The 23,259-nt window shown below is 43.8% G+C and overlaps 1 protein-coding gene across 1 annotated transcript; it reads right to left on the bottom strand.

Moving 5' to 3' along the window:
- Positions 1 to 1,570: 1,570 nt before the first annotated feature.
- On the bottom strand, positions 1,571 to 6,935 carry LOC146558979 (uncharacterized). The gene is made up of 11 exons (XM_085246426.1): positions 6,712 to 6,935; positions 6,525 to 6,613; positions 6,179 to 6,328; positions 5,173 to 5,297; positions 4,610 to 4,746; positions 4,171 to 4,264; positions 3,751 to 3,868; positions 3,389 to 3,612; positions 3,088 to 3,259; positions 2,782 to 2,909; positions 1,571 to 2,293 (listed from the first exon to the last, which is right to left on the bottom strand). The coding sequence occupies exons 2-11, from the start codon at positions 6,610 to 6,612 to the stop codon at positions 1,976 to 1,978; spliced, it is 1,554 nt and encodes a 517-aa protein (XP_085102552.1). The 5' UTR covers position 6,613; positions 6,712 to 6,935; the 3' UTR covers positions 1,571 to 1,975.
- Between the last annotated feature and the right edge of the window lie 16,324 nt (positions 6,936 to 23,259).

The raw sequence follows: 23,259 nt of genomic DNA, 5'->3' as shown, positions 1-23,259 counted from the left end.
AGTTTTTAAATTTAATGTTGCTGAAACAACAAAATAATAAATCTATCTGATGGAGGAATCCCTCATCTTTGGAAAAGAGAGTTTATTACAGAGAAATGGCTCTTTCAAAATAAAAGCTATACTATCCACTTCTTCTGGGCTATATTCTCAGCAGCATATTAAACATATCAGGTCCCCATAAGGAGAATCATGTGCTAACGGCTGTCTAAATGACTCGGCTAAAGTTTGTAGCATGCGTGCTTGTTGTTTTTGTCTGCTTCCACTTGTCTTTGCACTAGGATGCTGTCGGAGTAAATGTGCAGTCATATTCGTTGTGTTCCCACTAGTGCTGTCAGCGTTAATCTCGTTGAAATGACCTTAACGCCACAACACGGCAAATCTCCGTTAACAAGCTACCGCGGATCGCCCCGTGCATGGGGCTGGACGGCCAACACGTTAACGAGCTAGCTGCGCTAACACACTAGCTCCCACCCATGTAATTGAGCACTGCGTGGCACATCCAACATACTGTTTTACTTTAGTCCATGACGCGCTTACCTTCAGGGTCATACGTCACATGAAGACCAAAATAGTTCCAAACGCCAAATCTGAATGAGGGTGGGGGAGGTTCAATTTGCCATGTTGCAAGGAGAGCTTAACTTCTGTCTCGCTAGCTTGCGCTGCGCTCAGTGAATCTGCGTTCGACTACTCCGCCTAGGCTGCACTGTCGAGCGCAGATCCACTGAGCGCTCAACACAGACAGCATCGTCAGAAGGAAAGTTGATAAAATAAATTTAAAATTTTGTATTGTTCGATACATATGCGTACCGAACCGAAAGCACTGTATCGAACGGTTCAATATCGATACGAGTATCGTTGCACCCCTAATAAATAGTATTACCTATAAGTGGTATCGACGATACTGATCCGATACCGATACTTTGTACAAAACTTAATGCTTCATTGTATTTCGTTATACCATATATAATTGTATTGTGTAATTGTAATAATAATACAATAATATAGCTTCATAATGATTACAGGACATCAGACTACTTGTTCTTATCACTTAATAATGCAGAATTATCATATAGAAATAAAAGACCTGAAGTTGTGGCTATTTGAACACCTTGCCTGCAGCACTAAAGGACTCCCTGAGACGTCTGTCTCGCCCTAGCAGCACCTGCACAGTATAATTCACTGAGTAAATTTTACTCAAATTGAAAAAAATTTTACTCTAAAAAAGACAGTATTTGGTCCCAGTCTAAATGGAGTAAAGTTTACTCTTACGGTAGAGTTAAACTTTCAGAGTTAAATCTACTCTATTCAGTGCAAATATTTTAATACACATGATGATAATTTACTCAGTTTAGTATAAAATAAAAACAACTCCACCCTAATTTTACTCTGAGTAGAACAGAATTTTACTCTACATAGTATTTTATTCTAAATAGAGCAGAATTTTACTCAGAATTGAATTCTAATTTATTTCAAATAGAACAACATTTTCACTCCAAATAGAATTAAAATTTTACATACAACTAAATTTTACTCTAAATAGAATTAAAAGAAGAAAAATATGTGACTTTATTTCGCCCTCTATGTATTATCATTCACTGCAAGGTACAATAAATAAATCAGAAATTATTTATATTTTAACAGCCACCTTTATTGTTCACAGGAAACAGTATGGTACAATATAAAAACTGGAATCACTATCACTGTATGACACCTGTAAATCAAATGCTTTACAACAGAAAAGCTCTTCAACACAAATTACATGAGGTCCATCTCTTGTACACAAAACTTGAACCCAGAAAATGTGCCATAAACTTGAGCACAACCAAACTGGCCACATTTAAGACGAAGAGTCTTACTAGAACAGAGTCCATGGATCACTTTGAAATGCTTTATCAAGGAATTAGCATTTGTCTGGGACCTCTTGCAAATGAAACAAAACATTCCAGCTCAACACTCTTAGTAGAAAAAAAAATATTCAACGCAGCATCCGAGCCCTCAACTCTGCAACCCTAGGATTCACTTTGGTTGTATCAACATCTATCTCGTAAATGGTGGTCTGCAGGAAGTTGTACATATTGACCAGATCGTGGTCATATGACGTACCAAAGACAAAGTGAGCTTTGAAAAGCTCATCAAAACAAGCAAGAGAGCCTGGTGACTTACAAGGTACTGCATGTTTGTCTATCACAATGAAGTACTTGTGAATCACATTCCTCTGAGTGCCCACTGCAAGAAGGTATGGTTGAAGGCTCTCTGTGATGCCATCGAGATGCCCCTGGATGCTAGTTCCCGTCTGTGACACAAAGACAGATAAACGTTCCAACATGATAAGACTTCGGTTAAAAAACAAGAAGCTGACAGAATTAAGGACAGATACAAAACAGACAAAACTAGTTCAATTTTAACTACTAGCTTGTCAAAACTAGTATCTGTTATCTGTATATCTACAAAAATCTATATGCAGATATAATCTATAAAAATATGTTAATTACCATGACAGTTAATTTGTTGAAATTGTAGCATTTCTATTTACAATGAACTTAAAGTTTGGAATGACTTGTTGTTTGTGTACTTTACTCAAGTGATAAAAGAAATGTGTGATGTTGCAAATACAGCCTACATATGGTTGTGGAAGACATAAAGGCTGCTTGACTGAGCTGTATACATCTCTTGGTAATGACTAAATTCATAGTTGTATTTAAACATACACCTTTTAGTTCGTCTGAAATATTGTTATCAATGTAAATATAACTAGTTATGTTTCCTTTACTGTAACTTTACCTTGACAAACTTGACAAGATGGTCACAGGCTTGTCTGGCTGAGAGCTTTCCTGGTCTCTTGCGGCCATGAGGTGATGGTGGTAACAGGTGTACAAGGATCAAAATGGATGACATGTCACTGTCCCATCCTGGAAACATAAGTAAATTGGAAACAATAATTAGCTGCCAAAACACGTTATCTGCAACTCTGTTAACACTTACATTATAAAGTTTTGAAAAAAAAAAAAGCGACAGCAGGTGACGGTGTTACACTTTCAAATGCTCCAATTAAAACATAACAATAAAATTCCATTTATTTTATCTCACCATTTTCCACTTCTATTGTGCATTCAGCATTTTGCACAAGGTACTGAAGGTCATCTGATTGCGTGAGACCACGGCTTTGTTTGAGGACTTTCTGCTTGTAGATAGTGGGCCACTTCTCCAGGAACTTTGCAGAGGTGGCTTCATCGAACATCAAAGTAAAATCTTGTTCAATCTGCAGAAGAGATGAAATTAAGTTTTTGAAACTCCTTGTATCAAACAACTTTTATGCTCACTTTTTTCTCAGATGCACCTCAACTTATAAATGTAACAGTGAGGGAAGTTGAAGGTAAGATAAACATACTAATCCTCCTATATCCAGGAATCTTGGGAAGTCCAAAAAGATATCAGATGACTTCACTGGATCATGAATCATCTTTTGGCGATAGTTGAAGGTCTGCTTCATCTTCATCATAACAATTCCTTCATCAGCTGTATGTTTCATCAGTGCAATAGCCTCAGAACACAAGCTGTCTGTCATTAGGCAGTTGTCTTCTCTGAAACAGTCTCTATCAGATGTTGGGCCCCCTAACAGTGGATATGAATAAGACAAAAAAGTGACACCGTGTCCTACAAGGCTTGAGAACTCAGCTAGAATTTTCATGCATGCAGTTTAGTCTCCAGATGAGTGAGACTTGAATTATAACTACTAACAATATCACATACCCATTTGCGTTTTTGACATTCTGGGAGTCTTGTTTTGTCCATTAGAAGCTTCCTTTTGGATAAACTTCAATCTCCAAGCCAGATACCCACTCCCATCTTCTGCATTGTAAAAATGCTCCTAAAATTAAATGAAATATTTTAATTAACATGTTAAAATATATTTACACTTTCAATCTGAAAATTGCAGCAATTGAGCTCCCTTGCTCGGGACTGGAGCGCTGAACTCTAAAGGGATTTAAATAATGAGAGTTAAGAAAAGGCAGCACAGAGGAAAGTCCTGCGAAAAGAAAAACATCTTCAGCTTTACTCAATCCAGAGCCAAACTGTTAAGTAAATTCTACATATATTTCATGCCTGAAAAATGTCTTACATTCACGAGTGAAAAGTAAATTGTTTGAACTTATTCTTTTTTGTACTTACATAGCCCAGCCTGCTCCTAGGATCAGCCAGGTATGGGAACAGCGTGATGATACCCTTTGCATATTTCTCTTTAACACGTCTTGAAGGACTTGTCCTACACAGACAAACACAAAGTTGAAAGTCTAAATACCACCTCTAAGAAAATAAATGAATGAATAAATGACAGCAGGGCAGGGATAGCTCAGTAGGTAGAGTGGTGGCCCCATGATCGGAAGGTCGGGGGTTCGACTCCACTGAACGGCTACCCTGAGGTACCCCTGAGCAAGGTACCGTCCCTACACACTGCTCCCCGGGCGCTGCACTGGCGGCTGCCCACTGCTTCACTGGGTGAATGGGTTAAATGCAGAGGAACTATTTCTCTATGGGGACTAACACGCACACTTAAAATGATAAATGAATTTATCATATATATACTTATGAAATAACTATGTCAGCATACCCATGTTCACTTGTCATATGTGCAACTAATATCTTGACCATGTCACGCCGTCTGCTATCCGTTAGGCTTTTTGTCCGGGCATACTCATTGATGATCCTCTCTCCTCCTGGTTTGTTCTTTAGAACATCTTCAACCATCTAAGTTACAGTAAAATAGAGCGATATAATAATATATAATCAATATATCATAAATATTTTTCTTGTGATACTAAAAAAGCTTTCAGGTTCGTTCTAGATCAAATCAAAGGTCTATAGTCACGAATACATGTTATTTTTTTTAAAGTATGTTTTAGTATAGAATTGAGGTTCATTAGATATTCATGATCACTGTGCTTCAAAGCCACCTAAAGTTCTGTTAAAAAGCACAAATAATTACCCTTAAATTTGTCTGTCTCTCAAGCACACTAACTTTTTATGTTGCCGATCTGGTCTACAATTTGCAGACCTGTGCTGAAGGAAAGACAGCAGAATCTTGTGCTTTTATGACAGTGATAATAATACATATAATATATTCAAATTTGTGTCAACTTTCTGAAAGGGTATACAGCAAACTACATAGCTTACTCGGGCAAGAGAAGTGTCGTCAGCTCTCCGTCTTGTTGTAGGACTGTGTTCCAATAATATGGTGTCATCAGAGTCCACTTCAATTTCTCCACTGGAACTGGTAAAGGAGGTGCTTGCAGAAGAATCTATCAAATCATAAAAATTATAGAGGTCACTTTTGTGCTGCCCCTGACTGCAACAATGAGGTTCATGTAGCTGGGTTTGTAAAGTGCTTTATGAGTGAGCAGTGTTGAAGATTTTTAGTTGTAGTGCCTTGATGTTCCTGTTTTAGCCAATGAGTGACAGAATCGATAACATAAACTAATTTAAGTTTATTAGTCACAACCAACCACATGACATCACATTCCATAACAAACAGAAAATCTTTTTAAATGTTTAGCAGTTATTTCTTAAATCCAGCTTCAGAAATAGTTAAATCCATGTCAGTTTTTGAGAGCAGGGCTCCATGATGTAAATTAGCCTTTATATGTTTAGTGTTTCATGTCTTCTTGCCTTCTTGTTTAAGTTTGTATGATGGTTAGTGTTATTTACACAATCATAAACATTGTAGTACCCAGCAAAATATAGGATTATTTGAAAACAATTCAGTAAATTTATTAGCTTGCCTTACACAGAACATGTTCTACTAGCCAGGACTTAAAGCATGAATGACACAGTGGCTCAGTGATTGAGTGATTCTAGTGACATTTACCTTTCTGCAGATGTTAGATTTTTCTTTGCTTAAGTTAAAATGCTGTTACCAAGCTGATGGGACATTAAACTGTTAAAAATTCCATCAGGGATAGAAACTCATCATTATTCCATTCCCGTGGGATCCTGAAAAAAGTTTGGCCAATCTTAATATTTGGACCAAGTAATTTGATAGGACAACTGACTGTGTTACGTAACTGCTCACACCCTATCAACTTGCAACCAGGAAATAAACTGGACTGTGGTTTCTCTCCCCACTACCCGGTCAATTAAAAGTTTAAAAATGACGATGATGATGACATTCCAAGATACTTACCATCTGGATTTGGACCTTGTGCTTGACAAATCTCTAGCACACCAAGGTTTTGTTTTTTCATAAGGAAATCAAAAACATCCTCATCAACTTCAGTCTTTGAGTCATCAAAAACTTTGAAGTCCAAGTTTGGAATGTTGAACTTCTTGGCAACTGTGAACATTATAAAATTGCATTATACATTTGAAATTAATACCAGAACAAGGCAAAAAAAAAGTGAAATTACATAAACTGAACCAGAAAAAAAGCCTAAACATTTGGTATAGCAGCTATTATAGCACCATCCCCAAAGCTTGACTGATTCACACAAGCTATGAAACACACTGGAAACTTTGATTTTTTTACTCACCACATTCCAAAAACGATGTGTAGGTCAGTTGGCCCTCAAAACAGATGTACTTTTGTTGTTCTCTATACTTTACACGCACAGCTTGCATCCTTCATGATATGAAAAGGATATTGTTAAATAATCAGATTTATTACAAATACTTGCAAAATTGAACAAAACACACACATATATTCCTTGTATGTCTTACAATCTCACGATGCTCTGTTCTGATGAAAAAGCATGTAAAAAAAAAACACATAAGTAATAGAAAGCTCTACATTGCAGCAATAGGAAGTTTGTATAATGCTAATCTAATACACTAGGGGCTACAGACTGCAACCATGCACACAATTCAATTCTGAGTAAAAAACATGTGCTCACCTACCATTTTGGATAAAACATTGGTGCACAGGATTTGTTAAAAACACACTTCCCTGGTCAATTATACTACCTAAAAACAGCTATTCAGCAATGCTAAATTAAGTTTATTGAAATATAGCTGTCTGAGTGGTCGAACAACATTAATTTTGTTGGAAGCTAACATTAGCATAAACCTTGGCAATTATGTAGCATGTAAGACCCACAAACTCAGAAGCTGTAATATAATACATGCATTACCCTTCACATAAACAAAAACTCCACATTTTATTCTATATAAAATCATTATTTAGCACTTTGCTCACTTACCTGGCTTATGCTGACAGTCGCCTCCGTTCCACTGCGGGATAAGAAAATGGCGGCAGAAACTAAACTTAAGAAGCGAAAATGGGCGTGGTCTTTCTATATTACTCTGATAGAATTTCCTCTGTTTTTTGGCTCCAACTCTAGCGGCCAATTGAAGTGATTAGGTTCCAAAACGTGCAATAACTACTCTTTTAGATGAAAATGATGTTGACCCTGGAAAAATTACTCTCTCCGTTTTCCTGTGTGTCCTTCTCCTCCTCTTCAGTTCGCCTCAACATAAGCTCGTCATATTCTGTGATATGATTTACTCTGAGATGTTTGACGAGGTTAGTGATGTTGCCACAACACCGCACTTTCTTGCCGGGGCCCTGTGCTTCGTACGTCGCTTACTACATCCAAGATCAAATGAAACATCCAAGACCAAATCATCGCGCTAACTCTGAGCTCGCTATTCCGGTTCCCCGAACACACCTGTTGTTGACGATTAGTATAGCTGGATGAAGTAATGTGAGATCACTGGGTGGCCCAACAGGGGCTACGCATCGATAGTAGAAACATTGATCGGCAACCCTTTGATTGGTCGGCGAAAATGTCGAAGGAGCGCGCTCGGTATTTTTCGGCAGCAGAGCAAGAACTCTTGAGTGAGGGATTTCAGGAGTTTCAGAGTTTAATTAAAACGCAAGGGAACACTGCAAAGGCTGCAAAAGCAAGGAGAGAGGGCTGGCAGAAAGTTGCTGACAAATCAAACTCGTAAGTAATTCAATAATAACAATAATAATGGAGTGGATTTATATAGCGCTTTTCAAGGCACCCAAAGCGCTTTACAATGCCACTATTCATTCACTCTCACATTCACACACTGGTGGAGGCAGCTACAGGTGTAGCCACAGCTGCCCTGGGGCAGACTGACAGAAGCCAGGCTGCCATATTGCGCCATCGGCCCCTCTGGCCAACACCAGTAGGCGGTAGGGTAGATTTATCATATCACACCATATTATCCAATATTATATTACATTATATTATATTATAATATGTTATATTATATCCCCTTTCACATTAGAGCCACAACAGGACCCACTAGAACATGGGAACAAGTAAAAGTGGAATATAAGAATATTCTACAGAATGGTAATATTTATCACTTATATTGCTTGTCGTCTCTTGGAAAGAGACCCTGGAATACTCTGTTTGTTTGTTCATAACAGCAACCAAGAAAAGGGCAGAGCAAAAAAAAAGACAGGTGGTGGTCCTGCACCCCCTCGTCAACAAGTTGGTTAAGTAAATAATACCCTCACGGGAAAATCGATATCTCTCTATGAGCACACTGTCGCGCTGAGCTAAAGGATCCTGTCTGTCCCGCAATATACGCTGAATTCTGAGGACTCTCCTTATCAATCTTGCACCTTCCGCAATGGGTTGCTCGCGTAAACGGACAGGATATGACTGCGACAGACTTCCCAAATCCACCTTCGCTTTTATAGCCGTGGTCTCTCATCTTGATTACACGAAGTAATTTACAATTACTACTCTGAAATATGAATTACATCTGTAATAATCACATACATGTAATAGAATGTTAATAGTACATTTCCCTTTTTTAGGGAATGACCTGTATGTATCTGTGTGACATCAATAAAAGGATCAAGTGCTGCATTATCTTTGGTTACAGTGATGTTATTTATTTATGGTGAAACAGTGGTGGAATATCGCTGTTGCTTTCGTATGAATGACGTGGCCATACCTGCGTGGCCGCGATCTAATCCTGTTTACATAAAGTAAACCTGCTCCCCAGCAGGTTTACGCTTACGGCTCTGTTGCTATGACAGCAAGTCCCGGATGAGTTTCGGGGAACCGAACGATCCAGGATCACGCGAAATCGTCACCAACTCATCCAGCTAACTCACTTAGCGCGGTACGAAGCACAGGCCCCGGATGTATCGCAAACCAGGTCTTGGCTGTTTGTGCACAGCAAATTCAAAAGTGTTAAATGTTTTGGTGTTAATAGTCTTCTTGCAAAAGTAGAGTTAATTTTACTCTAAGTAGAGTCACATTCTTTTAATGTAACTCTGAGGTGTAAAATGATAGTAGTTAAAATCGAGTGTTAAAAATGAGTGTTTCTCTGTCAAATCTGGAGGTGTTACAATGGAAACATTAACTCTTGACCTCTTAACTCTGAACTCCTACAGGGGCTATGACACCAACAGAGTAAATTCACAGACTCCGCCCTCAGCACGGCTCCAATCGAAGCTGAAGTGAAGCCGTTTCAGAACATTTTGCAAAAGAAATTTCTAGAAGTTCAGAACAGTAAAATTCCCGCTTTTTAGAATGAATTAGAAGATAACTCTTACGTAGTTAAACTAAAATACTCTTTGAGAGTTAATATATAAACTCTTAACACCAAGTGTTAAATTATCAACTCCAGACAGATTTGGTGTTTAACACTAAATCAGAGTTAACGTACCAACTCTCCAAAAAGAGTTAAATTAACACTCTCTGGTGTGGACCCATATAGACACTTTAATAGTGTTGAAATCAAATCCACACATGACTCTGTTTACACTCAGCCATTGCTGTGAGTGCGCACGCCAGGGGCTGTGACACATTTATACAGCCGTGTTTTGCACATGACTGTGAAAGTCGGTAGAGGAAGTAGTTCCTTCCAATTTAGATGATCCGAATGATATAGTTTCTTTCCACTGTGTTCCTGTTAATGAAAAACTACAAATTTACCCCAGAGTACTAAAATATTGATATTTTAATATGAGAATCGATTCTAGAACATAAATTACTGGCATCGGAAGAATCGATATGTCAATATCGATCCGCACACCACTAGTAAGTAGTAAATATAAACACAAACATGCCTATTGTTAACATCACACACTGTAAACTTGTTTTTTTAGAAATTAACTTAAATATATATTTACATCTACACTTTATTATACATGATTGTCGACATGGGTTTTATATATGGATCATTATGAATATTTAAATAAACATGGATTTTAGTGTTTCAAAGCTTGTTGTAACTTTATTATAAGAGTCTATGATAGTGTGTGTATAACCCCAGCCTGAACTTCAGGTTCCAGTTTCCCTCTAGTGTCACCAAAAACATCCACTACAATAAAATCCAATCTAAAAGTCAGAGAAATTATGTGTTTTACACATTGTGTAATGCTTTTGGACCAATGTTGACATTCAAATGTGGAACACAGACCTTGCGTTGTGGGCAGCAAAAGCATATTTAACATTCAAGAACTACATCTTTGATGAAGGAGGGGCTTTGAGGCTTTTCCTGAGAGAGATTTGTCTGGGCAGAGCGACACAGATCCTGAGAGTATGTCCTGTGGATGAAGTCTCTAATCTTCCATATGTTGTCACTTTCTTCCAGTTCCTTTTAGAGGTTAAATGTCTCCAAAGCATTTTGAAACTGCTCTGAATAAATTGCGCTATTTAAATAAATTTGCCTGGCTTTGCTTTCACGATGCAAATGAACAGGTCTCTCTTTCAACTTAGCTCAAACTCCCAGTAATGCCTGTGTTTGACAGAGGCAGGAGAAGGTGCAGCACGGCAACAAAGGAGAGCGATTCTAATATCAGAAAAAGACTAATAGGCGATTATGTTAGAAACTGGAGGCTTTCTGGAAGAGGCAGCAAATGCACTGTGGACCACGGATGGCATTAATTTGCAATGCAGACTGTACATTGGCTCCAACAAAAATCTGATGGATGCAATACTTAAACTAAACAAACAGCAAAGGTCTCAGAACAAAGGAAGTGTGTGACATGTAGATGATACAGAAAACTCTTACAGCAACAGAAAAAGAGGGAAACAATCGCAGGACTTTTCTCTGTTGCTTTGATTGACATCAGAACATTTTTTTTAAGAAATCCTTCAGATGTGTGAGCTCTGTCTTTGTCTTCTACAGAGAGACTCCGCCATTAACGCAAACAGCCAGTTTTTGGACATGAACTAAATCTAAGTCACAGCACTGACCCTGTACAACTGTGTATAATAATCTCTTACATGCCTGTGTTTGCTTGTTATATTAGCTAATGTTCATATCCCACACATTCATGTGAAGTAAGCACAGGGCAGGAAAATGATGCTTTCTTTCACCGTGTTTGTGATCCCTCTGTAGTAAAACGTTTTATTAATAAAAGGTCATAGTAAAAAGGTCAGACCCAATAAATGATTCACATCCATTTCACAACAGAAAAAAGCATGAAAGCATGGTGATGCAGAGGTTAGTGCTGTTATCTCAGAGCAAGAATGTCCTGGGTTTGAAACCTGCCAGCTGGCCGGTGTGTGCATGTTCTCCCACGTGTGCGTCGGTTCTTCCAAACACATGCATATTATGTTAACTGGCAAGTCAAGTTGGCCACTGGTGTGACTGTGAGTGTAAATGTAGCTCAGGAGGTAGAGCAGGTCACCTACTGATCGGAAGGTCGGTGGTTTGATCCCTGGTTCCTCCAGTCTGCATGTCAAGTATCCTTGGGCAAGATACTAACCCCAACTTGCTCTCCAATGCATCCATCGGAGTGTGAATGTGTATAAATGTCGTTAGAAAGCACTAAGTGTAGATAAAGTGCTTGTGAGAATGGGTGTGATTGGGTGAATGAGGCATGTTGTAGCGCTTTGAGTACTCAGTGAGAGTAGAAAAGCGCTCTATAAGAATCAGTCCATTTACCACAGTCCTCTGATGAATCTGAAGTGGGAAATGTCTGTATTTGCATTCATACCTGTGAGTATATCTGCACTGCTTCGGCATCCAGAGTGAAACTGAGCTGCTCCTGGTAGTCTTATAGGTAATAATTTTAAACTTAGCAAGGGGAAAAGAAGTGATTCAAGCAGTAGGAATAATTGTCACGGTCCCCGTGTCTCTCTGGTTGGCCCACGCTGGCTACAGGTTTTGTTGTTGTTAGTTTTAGTTTTTTGTCTCTCCTCCTCCTCTCTGCCTGGGTGGAGCTCATTACGGGCTCTCACTCTTGGCACACGCACCCCTGTGGATGGTGTCCACCTGCGGCTGATCTGGCTGATTTCCCCAGCTGCTATTTATGGCAGTGGCACAGAGCAGCTCACCGCTGGAACGTCGAACCACCTGAGTTCGTGCTCGCGGCATATTCAAAGAAGAATCGCTTACACGTGTTTTATGTTGTGGAACTAACCTTTGACCTTCTGTCTGTAGATTCTGGACCGAATCACCGGACCTGTCCAAGTGGGGCAGTGTGTGGAGTGTTGGAGCGAGTGCGGCTGAAGAGGAGTGCGTGTGTGCGGAGGAGCGGTGGCGGTGACTGAGTGGAAGAGGAAGCGTGTGTGTGGATTCCCCCCCCCCTTCTCTCCCTGGAGCCCTGGACCCCCTCCCAACTCACTGTACATATATTTTGCACTAAGGTGATCCCTATTGTAAATAAATCCCCTTTTGTTTCCTTGAAAGAACTGTCTGCGCGTGGGTCCGTTCAGTAGCCATGACAATAATGTTGAGTAGCTGAATGTCTATACTGGCAGAATAGCTATTTACGTTAGCATGATGAGCAAACTGATGCCTTATTTCCTTGTTCCTTTTACTCTGACACACACACACACACACACACACACACACACACACACACACACACACACACACACACACCATTCCAATTCAGTTCAGTTCAGTTTTATTTATATAGTACCATCGCAACAGCAGTCACCTTGAGGCACTTTATAAGGTAAAGACCTCATAATAATAGAGAGAAAACCCCACCAATCAATAGAGGGAAGGAAAAGCTCCCTTTTGACAGGAAGAACCCTCGGGCACACCAAGCTGTGGGAGGGCAGCCATCTGCCACGATCAAACTGGGGGTGAGGGAAGGGGGGCAGGACAAAAGACACAGTGTGGAAGACATAAAGAGATTAATAATAGCTAATGATTAAATGCAAAGTGTTGTATGAACACATAGTGTTTCACACTGTTTCCTTGTCTTGGCACACAGCTAACAAGTGTTTTGTACTGTTGTGATCATATTAAGTTATCTGCTGAGGAGCTCATCCTTCCCACTGTGAAGTAAAACCTGAACGCTGCTCCACAAGCAGTAACTCGAGTCTGTGTAGAAACATTACCATGCTAGTTGTGGATTATGTGGTGAAGGATATGAAGTCAAATCAATATATTCAGAGGTCAACAAACAGCAGGCTGCACACCCTGTGTATGTATCATCAGCACACACACGCTAAAGAGGTGTTTAGTTTTGCATTTCTCTAAAAAAACCTTCATCAGGCAGAAACATCAAAATGTATAGCATTATTTTCAAGGCTCTTCTCTAATGTCTACAAAGGAGTAAGGCCCCAAAACGAGACCTAAGAACTTTCAGAACATCTGCATCCAATCCATCCACTGGACTTGGATAATTGGTGTTAGATGTCTAGATCAGGGGTCGGTTTTAGCTGAAGTGTATTTTATTTATGTTAGTTATTTTTGTAGTTCTAAATTGGAAGATTATTGTGATATTGACATATAAAAATAAAATTATATTTAATTATTTTTTCATCGCTCAAAATCAGAGTCACACTCGTGTAAGCCGGTGTACCCACCGAAACGTGTGCATTTATGGAGACTTTCAACCCCAGCCAGGCCAGTTATGGATCTTCGGATCCACATTATGTCGGCAGCTGTTCTCCACCCTGAACTATGATGAAAACAAACGCCGCTCACGCTTCACAGATGACAGCTTATAGTTCTGCGTAAAGATGAAAGTGACTTCGTACAGCCCCGATCTGCAGACGCTGTGCGCAGAGGTTCGGGACCATAAGTCCCATTGTAAACATACCACGGCAGACCTGACGATGTTTCCATGAACACGCGTTTCAGCATCTCTTTATTGACCACTTTTCACACACAGTTGCTGTGCGCATACAGCCGGCTGTAGCTTTGCAGCTCACAGCCCGACATACAGTGGGGCAAAAAAGTATTTAGTCAGCCACCGATTGTGCAAGTTCCCCCACCTAAAATGATGACAGAGGTCAGTAATTTGCACCAGAGGTACACTTCAACTGTGAGAGACAGAATGTGAAAAAAAAATCCATGAATCCACATGGTAGGATTTGTAAAGAATTTATTCGTAAATCAGGGTGGAAAATAAGTATTTGGTCAATAACAAAAATACAACTCAATACTTTGTAACATAACCTTTGTTGGCAATAACAGAGGTCAAACGTTTACTATAGGTCTTTACCAGGTTTGCACACACAGTAGCTGGTATTTTGGCCCATTCCTCCATGCAGATCTTCTCGAGAGCAGTGATGTTTTGGGGCTGTCGCCGAGCAACACGGACTTTCAACTCCCGCCACAGATTTTCTATGGGGTTGAGGTCTGGAGACTGGCTAGGCCACTCCAGGACTTTCAAATGCTTCTTACGGAGCCACTCCTTTGTTGCCCGGGCGGTGTGTTTTGGATCATTGTCATGTTGGAAGACCCAGCCTCGTTTCATCTTCAAAGTTCTCACTGATGGAAGGAGGTTTTGGCTCAAAATCTCACGATACATGGCCCCATTCATTCTGTCCTTAACACGGATCAGTCGTCCTGTCCCCTTGGCAGAAAAACAGCCCCATAGCATGATGTTTCCACCCCCATGCTTCACAGTAGGTATGGTGTTCTTGGGATGCAACTCCGTATTCTTCTTCCTCCAAACACGACGAGTTGAGTTTATACCAAAAAGTTCTACTTTGGTTTCATCTGACCACATGACATTCTCCCAATCCTCTGCTGTATCATCCATGTGCTCTCTGGCAAACTTCAGACGGGCCTGGACATGCACTGGCTTCAGCAGCGGAACACGTCTGGCACTGCGGGATTTGATTCCCTGCCGTTGTAGTGTGTTACTGATGGTGACTGAAAGAAATCTCCGTCCCGGGTTTCTCCGTGGATCGGGTTTCCTCCAAGGCGTGAGCACCGATAAGCAGAGTTTTGTCCTTTCCTTATAAGATTCCTAATTATTCAAAGTAACGCTCAGGTATGCCGTTCAGCAGGTTAGTTACGACGTCGGGAGCAGTTAGGAGAACAAAGCGATACAGAGACTGTTCAGGTTGCTCTCCCACAATCAACTCAAAGGTTTATTCAGTATACAACAGTTTATATAGAAGAAAAAAAGGTTCGTGTGTCAGCAGGTTCTCAGTTCAAACCGGTACAGACCAAATAAGGAAACGTCTTCCTGCCTTCTGAGCAAAGAAGTATCCTTTGTGTAGTTTATCAGTTCAGCTACAATTTATGATCATCCCAGCAAAATACACTCCTAGACATAGAATACAGAGTTCTTTCATTAGTGAATTCTGAAACAAACCACCTGGCCTTTAACAAGCTCTTTTCCAGGAGATAAAGAAGGGAGGATGGGAGTAAGGGAGTGATCTCTGTGGTGTTTTCAACCTTGAGGTACCATCCTGTGATTCTTACACATTAATTCTTGGGTCACAGAGAAAGAGAAAAACAACTAGTAAATGGGCCTTATTGAGTAACAGTTTTCCTGTATAATATCACTATAAAACAATATCCTGTAAATGCTACCATGGTATCAAAATATCACAACAGTGACCTTTGTTACTTTGGTCCCAGCTCTCTGCAGGTCATTCACCAGGTCCCCCCGTGTGGTTCTGGGATCTTTGCTCACCGTTCTCATGATCATTTTGACCCCACGGGATGAGATCTTGCGTGGAGCCCCAGATCGAGGGAGATTATCAGTGGTCTTGTATGTCTTCCATTTTCTGATGATTGCTCCCACAGTTGATTTTTTCACACCAAGCTGCTTGCCTATTGTAGATTCACTCTTCCCAGTCTGGTGCAGGTCTACAATACTTTTCCTGGTGTCCTTCGAAAGCTCTTTGGTCTTGGCCATGGCGGAGTTTGGAGTCTGACTGTTTGAGGCTGTGGACAGGTGTCTTTTATACAGATGATGAGTTCAAACAGGTGCCATTCATACAGATAACGAGTGGGGGACAGAAAAGCTTCTTACAGAAGACGTTACAGGTCTGTGAGAGCCAGAGATTTTCCTTGTTTGAGGTGACCAAATACTTATTTTCCACCCTAATTTACGAATAAATTCTTTACAAATCCTACCATGTGGATTCATGGATTTTTTTTTCACATTCTGTCTCTCACAGTTGAAGTGTACCTCTGGTGCAAATTACTGACCTCTGTCATCATTTTAAGTGAGGGAACTTGCACAATCGGTGGCTGACTAAATACTTTTTTGCCCCACTGTATACCAACAACAGCAGAGAGAGCACAGACGTTAATGCGGCGAGGCGTGATTGCGGGTGCCGCTCAGGTGCGTCCGACTCCCCTGCTGCGGCGCTGCAGACCACGCCCCACCACACATATTAACCTGGTAAAATACATATTTAGGCAGAATTTTGCAAATATCTATTTTACTTTTTTTGTCATGGTCCTGCGCCATGTTGGCCCAGTATTCTTAGTTTTTGTGTGTTTTTGTATTTTGTTCCCTATTTATGCCTTGGTTCCTAGGTTATTTAGTTAAGATGTTTCTTATTTGGTTACCTCCTGTGTGCCCCTGTGTATCTGTGAGCCCTCGTCTCTCCTTGTGTTTTGTTCCATGTTTTCCCCAGCCCGTTATGTCTGTGTTCTCCCCGTGCTCTCTCTCCTCCTGTCTGAACCTCTGTGTACTTCCTGTTTTACTTTGATAGTCTCTCGTCAGTATGCGTCATGTTGTGTTCACTCCTGCCCTGTCTCGTTATGATTATCTGTGTCAGCTGTGTTCCCCGTGTGCTCCCACTTCCCTCGTTAACTCTCTGTGTATTTATGTGCATGTCTCCATCAGGTCAGTGTTGCGTCGTCAATGTCTTCTCCCCGAACCTGTGTGTCTTTCTGTGTTCCCACGGTCTTCTGTTAGTATTCCCAGTTTAGTTCTGTTCCTTTGTGAAACCTGCAATAAAGCAGTGATTTTGAGTTCAGTTCCTGCCTCCGTGAGTTTTGCGTTTGGGTCCTCATCTGCCTCCACACAGCCGGTTCATGACAGTACGACGCGACCAGTAATGGACCCAGCAAACTCCCTACGGAACCGGCAGCGTGCAGACCCCGCCTTCCCTAACGAGAGGAGAAGGCAGGAGGCTCGGCATGCCTGGGAGCGCGAGTCTGCCTTTTATGGGACTCGATTGGCTCTAGGTGGGCCACGCAGCCTCCAAACTACAAACGCTGCTGCCTTTTCCCCACATCGTCCCACGGTGATAAGAGTTGGAGGATTCAGCCTACCGCCACAACATTTCTAAGTTCACCTCTGCACCTATTAAGTATGAGACTGAGTTCATTGCCCCCCTAGAGACTGCAGTTCTGTGTGTGTCATCCCAGAGACCGTTAACTCTGTGTCTGGTAATTCTGGGTCAGTTAATCCACAGCCTGCATTACCTACCCTCACGTCCCTGTTTGAGAATGACTGTTTTTCCTTTGCTCCTCCCAGGTCAGCAGTAATTAACACACAGGCTAATAATCTCACCTTAGAGAAGCAAAAGACTAATTTTGAGTTGCATACTTGTGAACTGAATATTAAAACAAACAGTCCTGTGGTTCCTGTTCCTGCTGAAACCAGAGGGGACCCCCTGGAAACTGACCTGTGTGTCTTCCAACCTTCAAAGGCTGCGCTTTCTGTTCCTCAGGTTGCTTTTGACCCGCTGTCACATTTAACTCTTCCTGCCTTGTCTGTTAGCTCTGACTCTGTTTCTCCAGGGATAAAGAATGTTGCTCCTCTCGAGTTAACACTAGCTGATGCGAAGTCTGTTAACTCGGGTTTGGAAAACACTAAGACTGTGCATTCCATCACAGTTGTTAAGGTTAAGGGCAACAAGTTACCGTCCGTCATGTGTAAACTGCTAGGGAAGCTCAGGTTGACTATTCCTGAGTTAGTTTCGCACCCAGTTGCCTCAGACACCACCTGTGTTACTGAGTACCCATATGGAAAAGATATATATAAATCTTATAAAGTTTGTATCTGTCTTGTGTGAAACTTGTATGTAAAGCATATAAGAGTGAAAACAGATATAAGATCCCTTGAAAAATTATATAATGAAACTTGTATGTTTTGGATACTTACGAAAACAATGTATGAAAGTAATGAGAAAGTGGCCACTTTCATGAGTAAATCATGTAAGCCTTATATGATTTACTCATGAAAGTGGCCACTTTCATGAGTAATCACATATAAGTTTTTACTATTTCTTTTCCATATGGGTATACTCCTGTACCTGCTGAGTATAAGACTGTGGATGGTGTTTCTTCACTCCTGGACTATGCTGCTCTCCAACCTGCGTATTTAGAAACAGTCTATGAGAATGCTTCTATGTCTATAACGCCTCCCTCTGAGCCAAGAATTACAGACTCTAACTCTGCTAAGCCTGGATCTTTCTGTACGATGACTGTTTTAAAGACTGCTACCTCTAACATGGACAGCTTAAGAACAGCAGAGTTGCTAAGATTGGCCTGCCATAAGTCTCTGTTTGCTGAAACTGTGTTTGGCTCCACTAACTTGGTTTTCCCAGTGTCTGTTACTGCTCCTGAACTCAGCTCTCCAACTCTAGTTCCTGTAACCAGGGCGGCGCGGGCCCAGCTTTCCCCTGCTCCCGTATCAGTTTCTCGGGAGAGGGTGGCTGAGGTCCAGCTGGTCCCCGCTTCTGTCCCCAGCCTGGCAGAGGCTCCGTTCATCCCGGCGCCCGTACCTGCTCCTCGGGTGGGGTTGATGGACACTCAGCCTTTGCCTGCTCCTGTTCCGGTTCCCCGGGTGAGGTCAGCCGTGACCCTGCCGACTCCTGCACCCGTCTCAGTTCCTCGGGTGGGAGCGACAGAGGTCCAGCTAGCTCCTGCACCTACACCGGCCCCCAGGGTAAAGGCAGCCAGAGCCCAGCTCGTCCCTGCACCCGTATCTGTTCCTCGGATGGGGATGGCTGGTGTTCGGCCAGGCCCAGCACCCATTCCTGTTCCCCGGAGGAGAGCAGCCAAGAGCCAGTCACCTGCTCAATCACAAGTTCAACTACCTGCTGACCCACCATCACTACAACCACAACTACAACTTGCACTTCTGTCCATAGCGCAGTCATTAGCTCAGTTATTAGCACAGTTTCCTGTTTTGTCACCAGCTCAGTCTCTAGCACAGTTATCAGCTCCATTACCTGCTCAGTCATCCGCTCTGTTACCACCTCAGCGTCTTACTCCATTGCCTGTTCAGTTAACGGCTCAGTCATTATTAGCTCTGTCATTACCTCTGTCACCAGCTCAGTTCATAGCTCAGCAACCCGCTCAGACACTGTCAACCTCAGCTGGAAGCCTTTGTGGGCTTTCTCCACCAGCTGAGGACTGCGTGGTACTGACGGACTTTGGACAGACTGTTTGCCCTGCACAGCCCCAGCCGTTGCATCCCAAGCCAACTGCGTGCCCTGTGCAGCTACAGTTAGCGTCCGCTGAGCCAGAGGTCCCCGCATCTGCTGGCTCTGCATCCGTCTCCGCTGGGGGTTCAGGAGGACCCCTCCAGCCGCTCCTCGTTTCCGCTGGGGGTTCAGGAGAACCTCTCCAGCACCTCCTCGTCTCCGCTGGCGGCTCTGCTCAACCCGGCCAGCACCTCCTCGTCTCCGCTGGCGGATCAGGGGAACCTCTCCAGCCGCTCCTCGTCTCCACTGGCGACTCAGGTCAGCCCGGCCAGCACCTCCTCGTAACCGCTGGCGGCTCAGGTCAGCCCGGCCAGCACCTCCTCGTCTCCGCTGGAGGGTCCGAGGGACCCGTTCAGTCATTGCCCGGTCCGGCCTCTGTATCAGCTGCACCCACGCCCGGTCCGGCTCCCGCATCGCCTTCAACGTCGCCCGGTCCGGCTCCCGCATCGCCTTCGCCTGGTCCGGCTCCCTTGCCTGTGGCTGCCACGCCACTGTCTGGTCCTGCCTCGTCTGGTCCTGCCTCGTCTGGTCCTGCCTCGTCTGTTCTCTTCTCGGGAAGAGTTTGCCGCAATGAAGCGCCTCGGCATAGTGCAGCGCTCGAATAGTGCCTGGGCTTCTCCGCTACCCATGGTGCCCAAGTCAGATGGTCGGTGGCGGCCGTGTGGGGATTTTCGCCGTTTGAATAATGTCACGGAGAACGACCGTTACCCCATTCCCCACATCCAGGATTTTTCCGCCCACCTCGCCGGCACCTCGATTTTTTCTAAAATTGACTTGATGCGGGGGTATCACCAGGTTCCCGTGCGCGCCGAAGACGTCCCCAAAACTGCCGTTATTACCCCTTTCGGCCTGTTTGAATTTTTGCGCATGCCGTTCGGCCTGAAAGGCGCCACCCAGACTCTTTAGCGGTTGATGGACTCCGTTTTGCGCGGGCTGCCTTTCGTCTTCGTGTACCTTGACGATATATTGGTGGCCAGCTGCTCTGAGAGTCAGCACGCGTCCCATCTGCATCAGGTTTTCCAGCGCTTGGCGGCACACGGCCTGATCGTCAACCCCTCCAAGTGCCAGTTCGGCTTGCCGGTTCTGGATTTCTTGGGCCACCGCATTTCTGCTGACGGTGTGGTTCCATTGCCAGACAAGGTCCGGGCCGTTTCGGCTTTTCCGCGTCCTGCGTCCGTTAAAGCGCTGCAGGAGTTCTTGGGGATGGTCAATTTCTACAACCGCTTTCTCAGAGCTGCACACCTGCTGCAGCCTCTCTATGCTGCCTTGAAGGGTAAAACAGCTAAGAACCTGATTGATTGGCTCCCTGAACACATCCAGGCATTTTCTGGGGCCAAGACCGCGCTGGCAAATGCCGCCCTGCTGGCCCACCCGTTTCCGTCGGCGGAGATTGCGTTGACCTCCGACGCGTCGGACGTGGCAGTGGCCGCAGTGTTAGAACAGCGGGTCTCCGGTGTCTGGCAACCGCTCGCTTGTTTTAGTTGCACACTTAGAGACAGTGAGCGCAAATATAGCGTTTTTGACAGGGAGTTGCTGGCCCTACACCTCGCCACACGGCATTTTCGTTTTTTTCTCGAGGGTCGGAGCTTCACCGCGTACGTCGATCATAAACCTTTGACATTCGCGATGTCCAAGGTCTCTGATCCGTGGAGCGGGCGCCAGCAGCGCCAGTTGGCAGCCATTTCCGAGTTCACAACGGACATTCAGCACGTGGCTGGTAAGTCCAACTGCGTGGCTGACTGTCTATCCCGCGTGGTGGTTTCTCCTGTTTATGTTGGCATAGACGTTGAGGCTATGGCCGCTGACCAACAGGCCGACCCAGACGTCCTTGCCCTTCGGTCTGCGCAAACGTGCCTTGTACTGGAGGACAGACCAGTGTGGAACGGCGGGCCTAGCCTGCTTTGCGATGTTTCCACCAGCCGTCCACGCCCTGTAGTTCCCCTTTCGTGGCGTCGTCGCGTTTTCGACTCCGTACACGCCCTCTCTCATCCAGGCGTCCGGGCCTCGGTCAAGCTGGTCAGCTCTAGGTTTGTTTGGCCGGGCCTTCGTAAATCGGTGAAAGACTGGGCAGCCGCGTGCATCCCATGCCAACGCGTTAAGATCCATAGGCACACACAGGCGCCCCTCGAATCCTTCCGCGTTCCAGGGAGGCGTTTTGATCATGTGCATGTGGATCTGGTTGGTCCTCTGCCGCAGTCACAAGGTTTCACGCACCTTTTGACTGTAGTGGACCACACAACCCGCTGGCCTGAGGCAGTGCCTCTGGCGTCCACTACAGCAGCAGCAGTGGCCAGGGCATTTTTGTCAACGTGGGTTTCGCGTTTAGGTCCCCCCGCCGACATTACCTCAGACAGGGGCCCCCAGTTCGTTTCCGAGCTTTGGTCTGCCAAGGCTGACGGCCTGGCGGTCAAGGTTCACCGCACCACTGCGTACCACCCGCAGGCCAACGGGATGTGCGAACATTTCCACCGGTCGCTTAAGGCCGCGTTCCGTGCTTCTCTCACAGATGGCAACTGGGTTGACCGCCTTCCATGGGTTTTACTGGGGTTGCGCTGCGCGGTTAAAGAAGACCTTGGGGTTTCCCCGGCTGAACTTGTCCTTGGTCAGCCCCTCTGGGTCCCTGGGGAATTCTTGCCTGAGAGCCCACCCCCGTGCTTCGCTCCCACTGTGCCGTCTCTCCGTCCCCCAAGAGACTCGTTTTCTCTTCCTGGCCCAGTGCACCATTGTGTGCCTGACACCTTTGTTCCGAGGTCGTTGGACTCTTCGCAGTTTGTTTTTGTCAGGCATAACGCTCATAGGCCTCCGCTGCGTCCACTGTATGACGGCCCCTTTCGGGTTATTCAACCGGGCCGGAAGCATTTCCATTTGGATTTTGGGAGTCTGTTTCTATTGACAGACTTAAACCAGCACATGTGCTTCTGGATGACCAGGTGGTGCTGGCTCAGGCCCCCCGCCGTGGCCGCCCGCCTTCCACTGGACTGGACAACCCTGCTTCTTCCTCTGGGAGCGCCCCACACCTGGCGGGGCCCGAGCTATCTTCAGTTTTTCCTGACCGCCCGTGCCAGCCTGGCCCTCAGGGTCGTTTCCCCTCCGCCAGCTCTCCACCTCCCCGGTTCAGCCGTTCTGGACGTTTAATTAAAGCAAGGGTTCTGGACTAGGGGACTAGTAACATAAGCACTATAGTAACATAAGCGCTATAGTGACATAAGCGCTATAGTAAAATAAGCACTATAGTAACATAAGCACTATAGTAACATAAGCACTATAGTAACATAAGCGCTATAGTAAAAAAAGCACTACAGTAAAATAAGCACTATAGTAAAATAAGCGCTATAGTAACATAAGCGCTATAGTAAAAAAAGCACTACAGTAAAATAAGCACTATAGTAAAATAAGCGCTGTAGTAACATAAGCGCTATAGTGACATAAGCACTATAGTAAAATAAGCACTATAGTAACATAAGCACTATAGTAAGATAAGCACTATAGTAACATAAGCGCTATAGTAACATAAGCACTATAGTAAAATAAGCTCTATAGTAACATAAGCGCTATAGTAACATAAGCGCTATAGTAACATAAGCACTATAGTTAAATAAGCTCTATAGTAACACATAAGCACTATAGTAACATAAGCGCTATAGTAACATAAGCACTATAGTAACATAAGCAC

The sequence above is a fragment of the Mchenga conophoros genome, linkage group LG15 (genome assembly GCF_057382185.1).
Source record: "Mchenga conophoros isolate Kocher_MC1m ecotype Shallow Benthic linkage group LG15, M_conophoros_male_GT1.1, whole genome shotgun sequence".
In the NCBI taxonomy this organism is placed as follows: Eukaryota; Metazoa; Chordata; class Actinopteri; order Cichliformes; family Cichlidae; genus Mchenga; species Mchenga conophoros.
The sequence above is the reverse complement of the archived record's forward strand: the minus strand, read 5'-3'. Positions and strand labels throughout refer to the sequence as shown.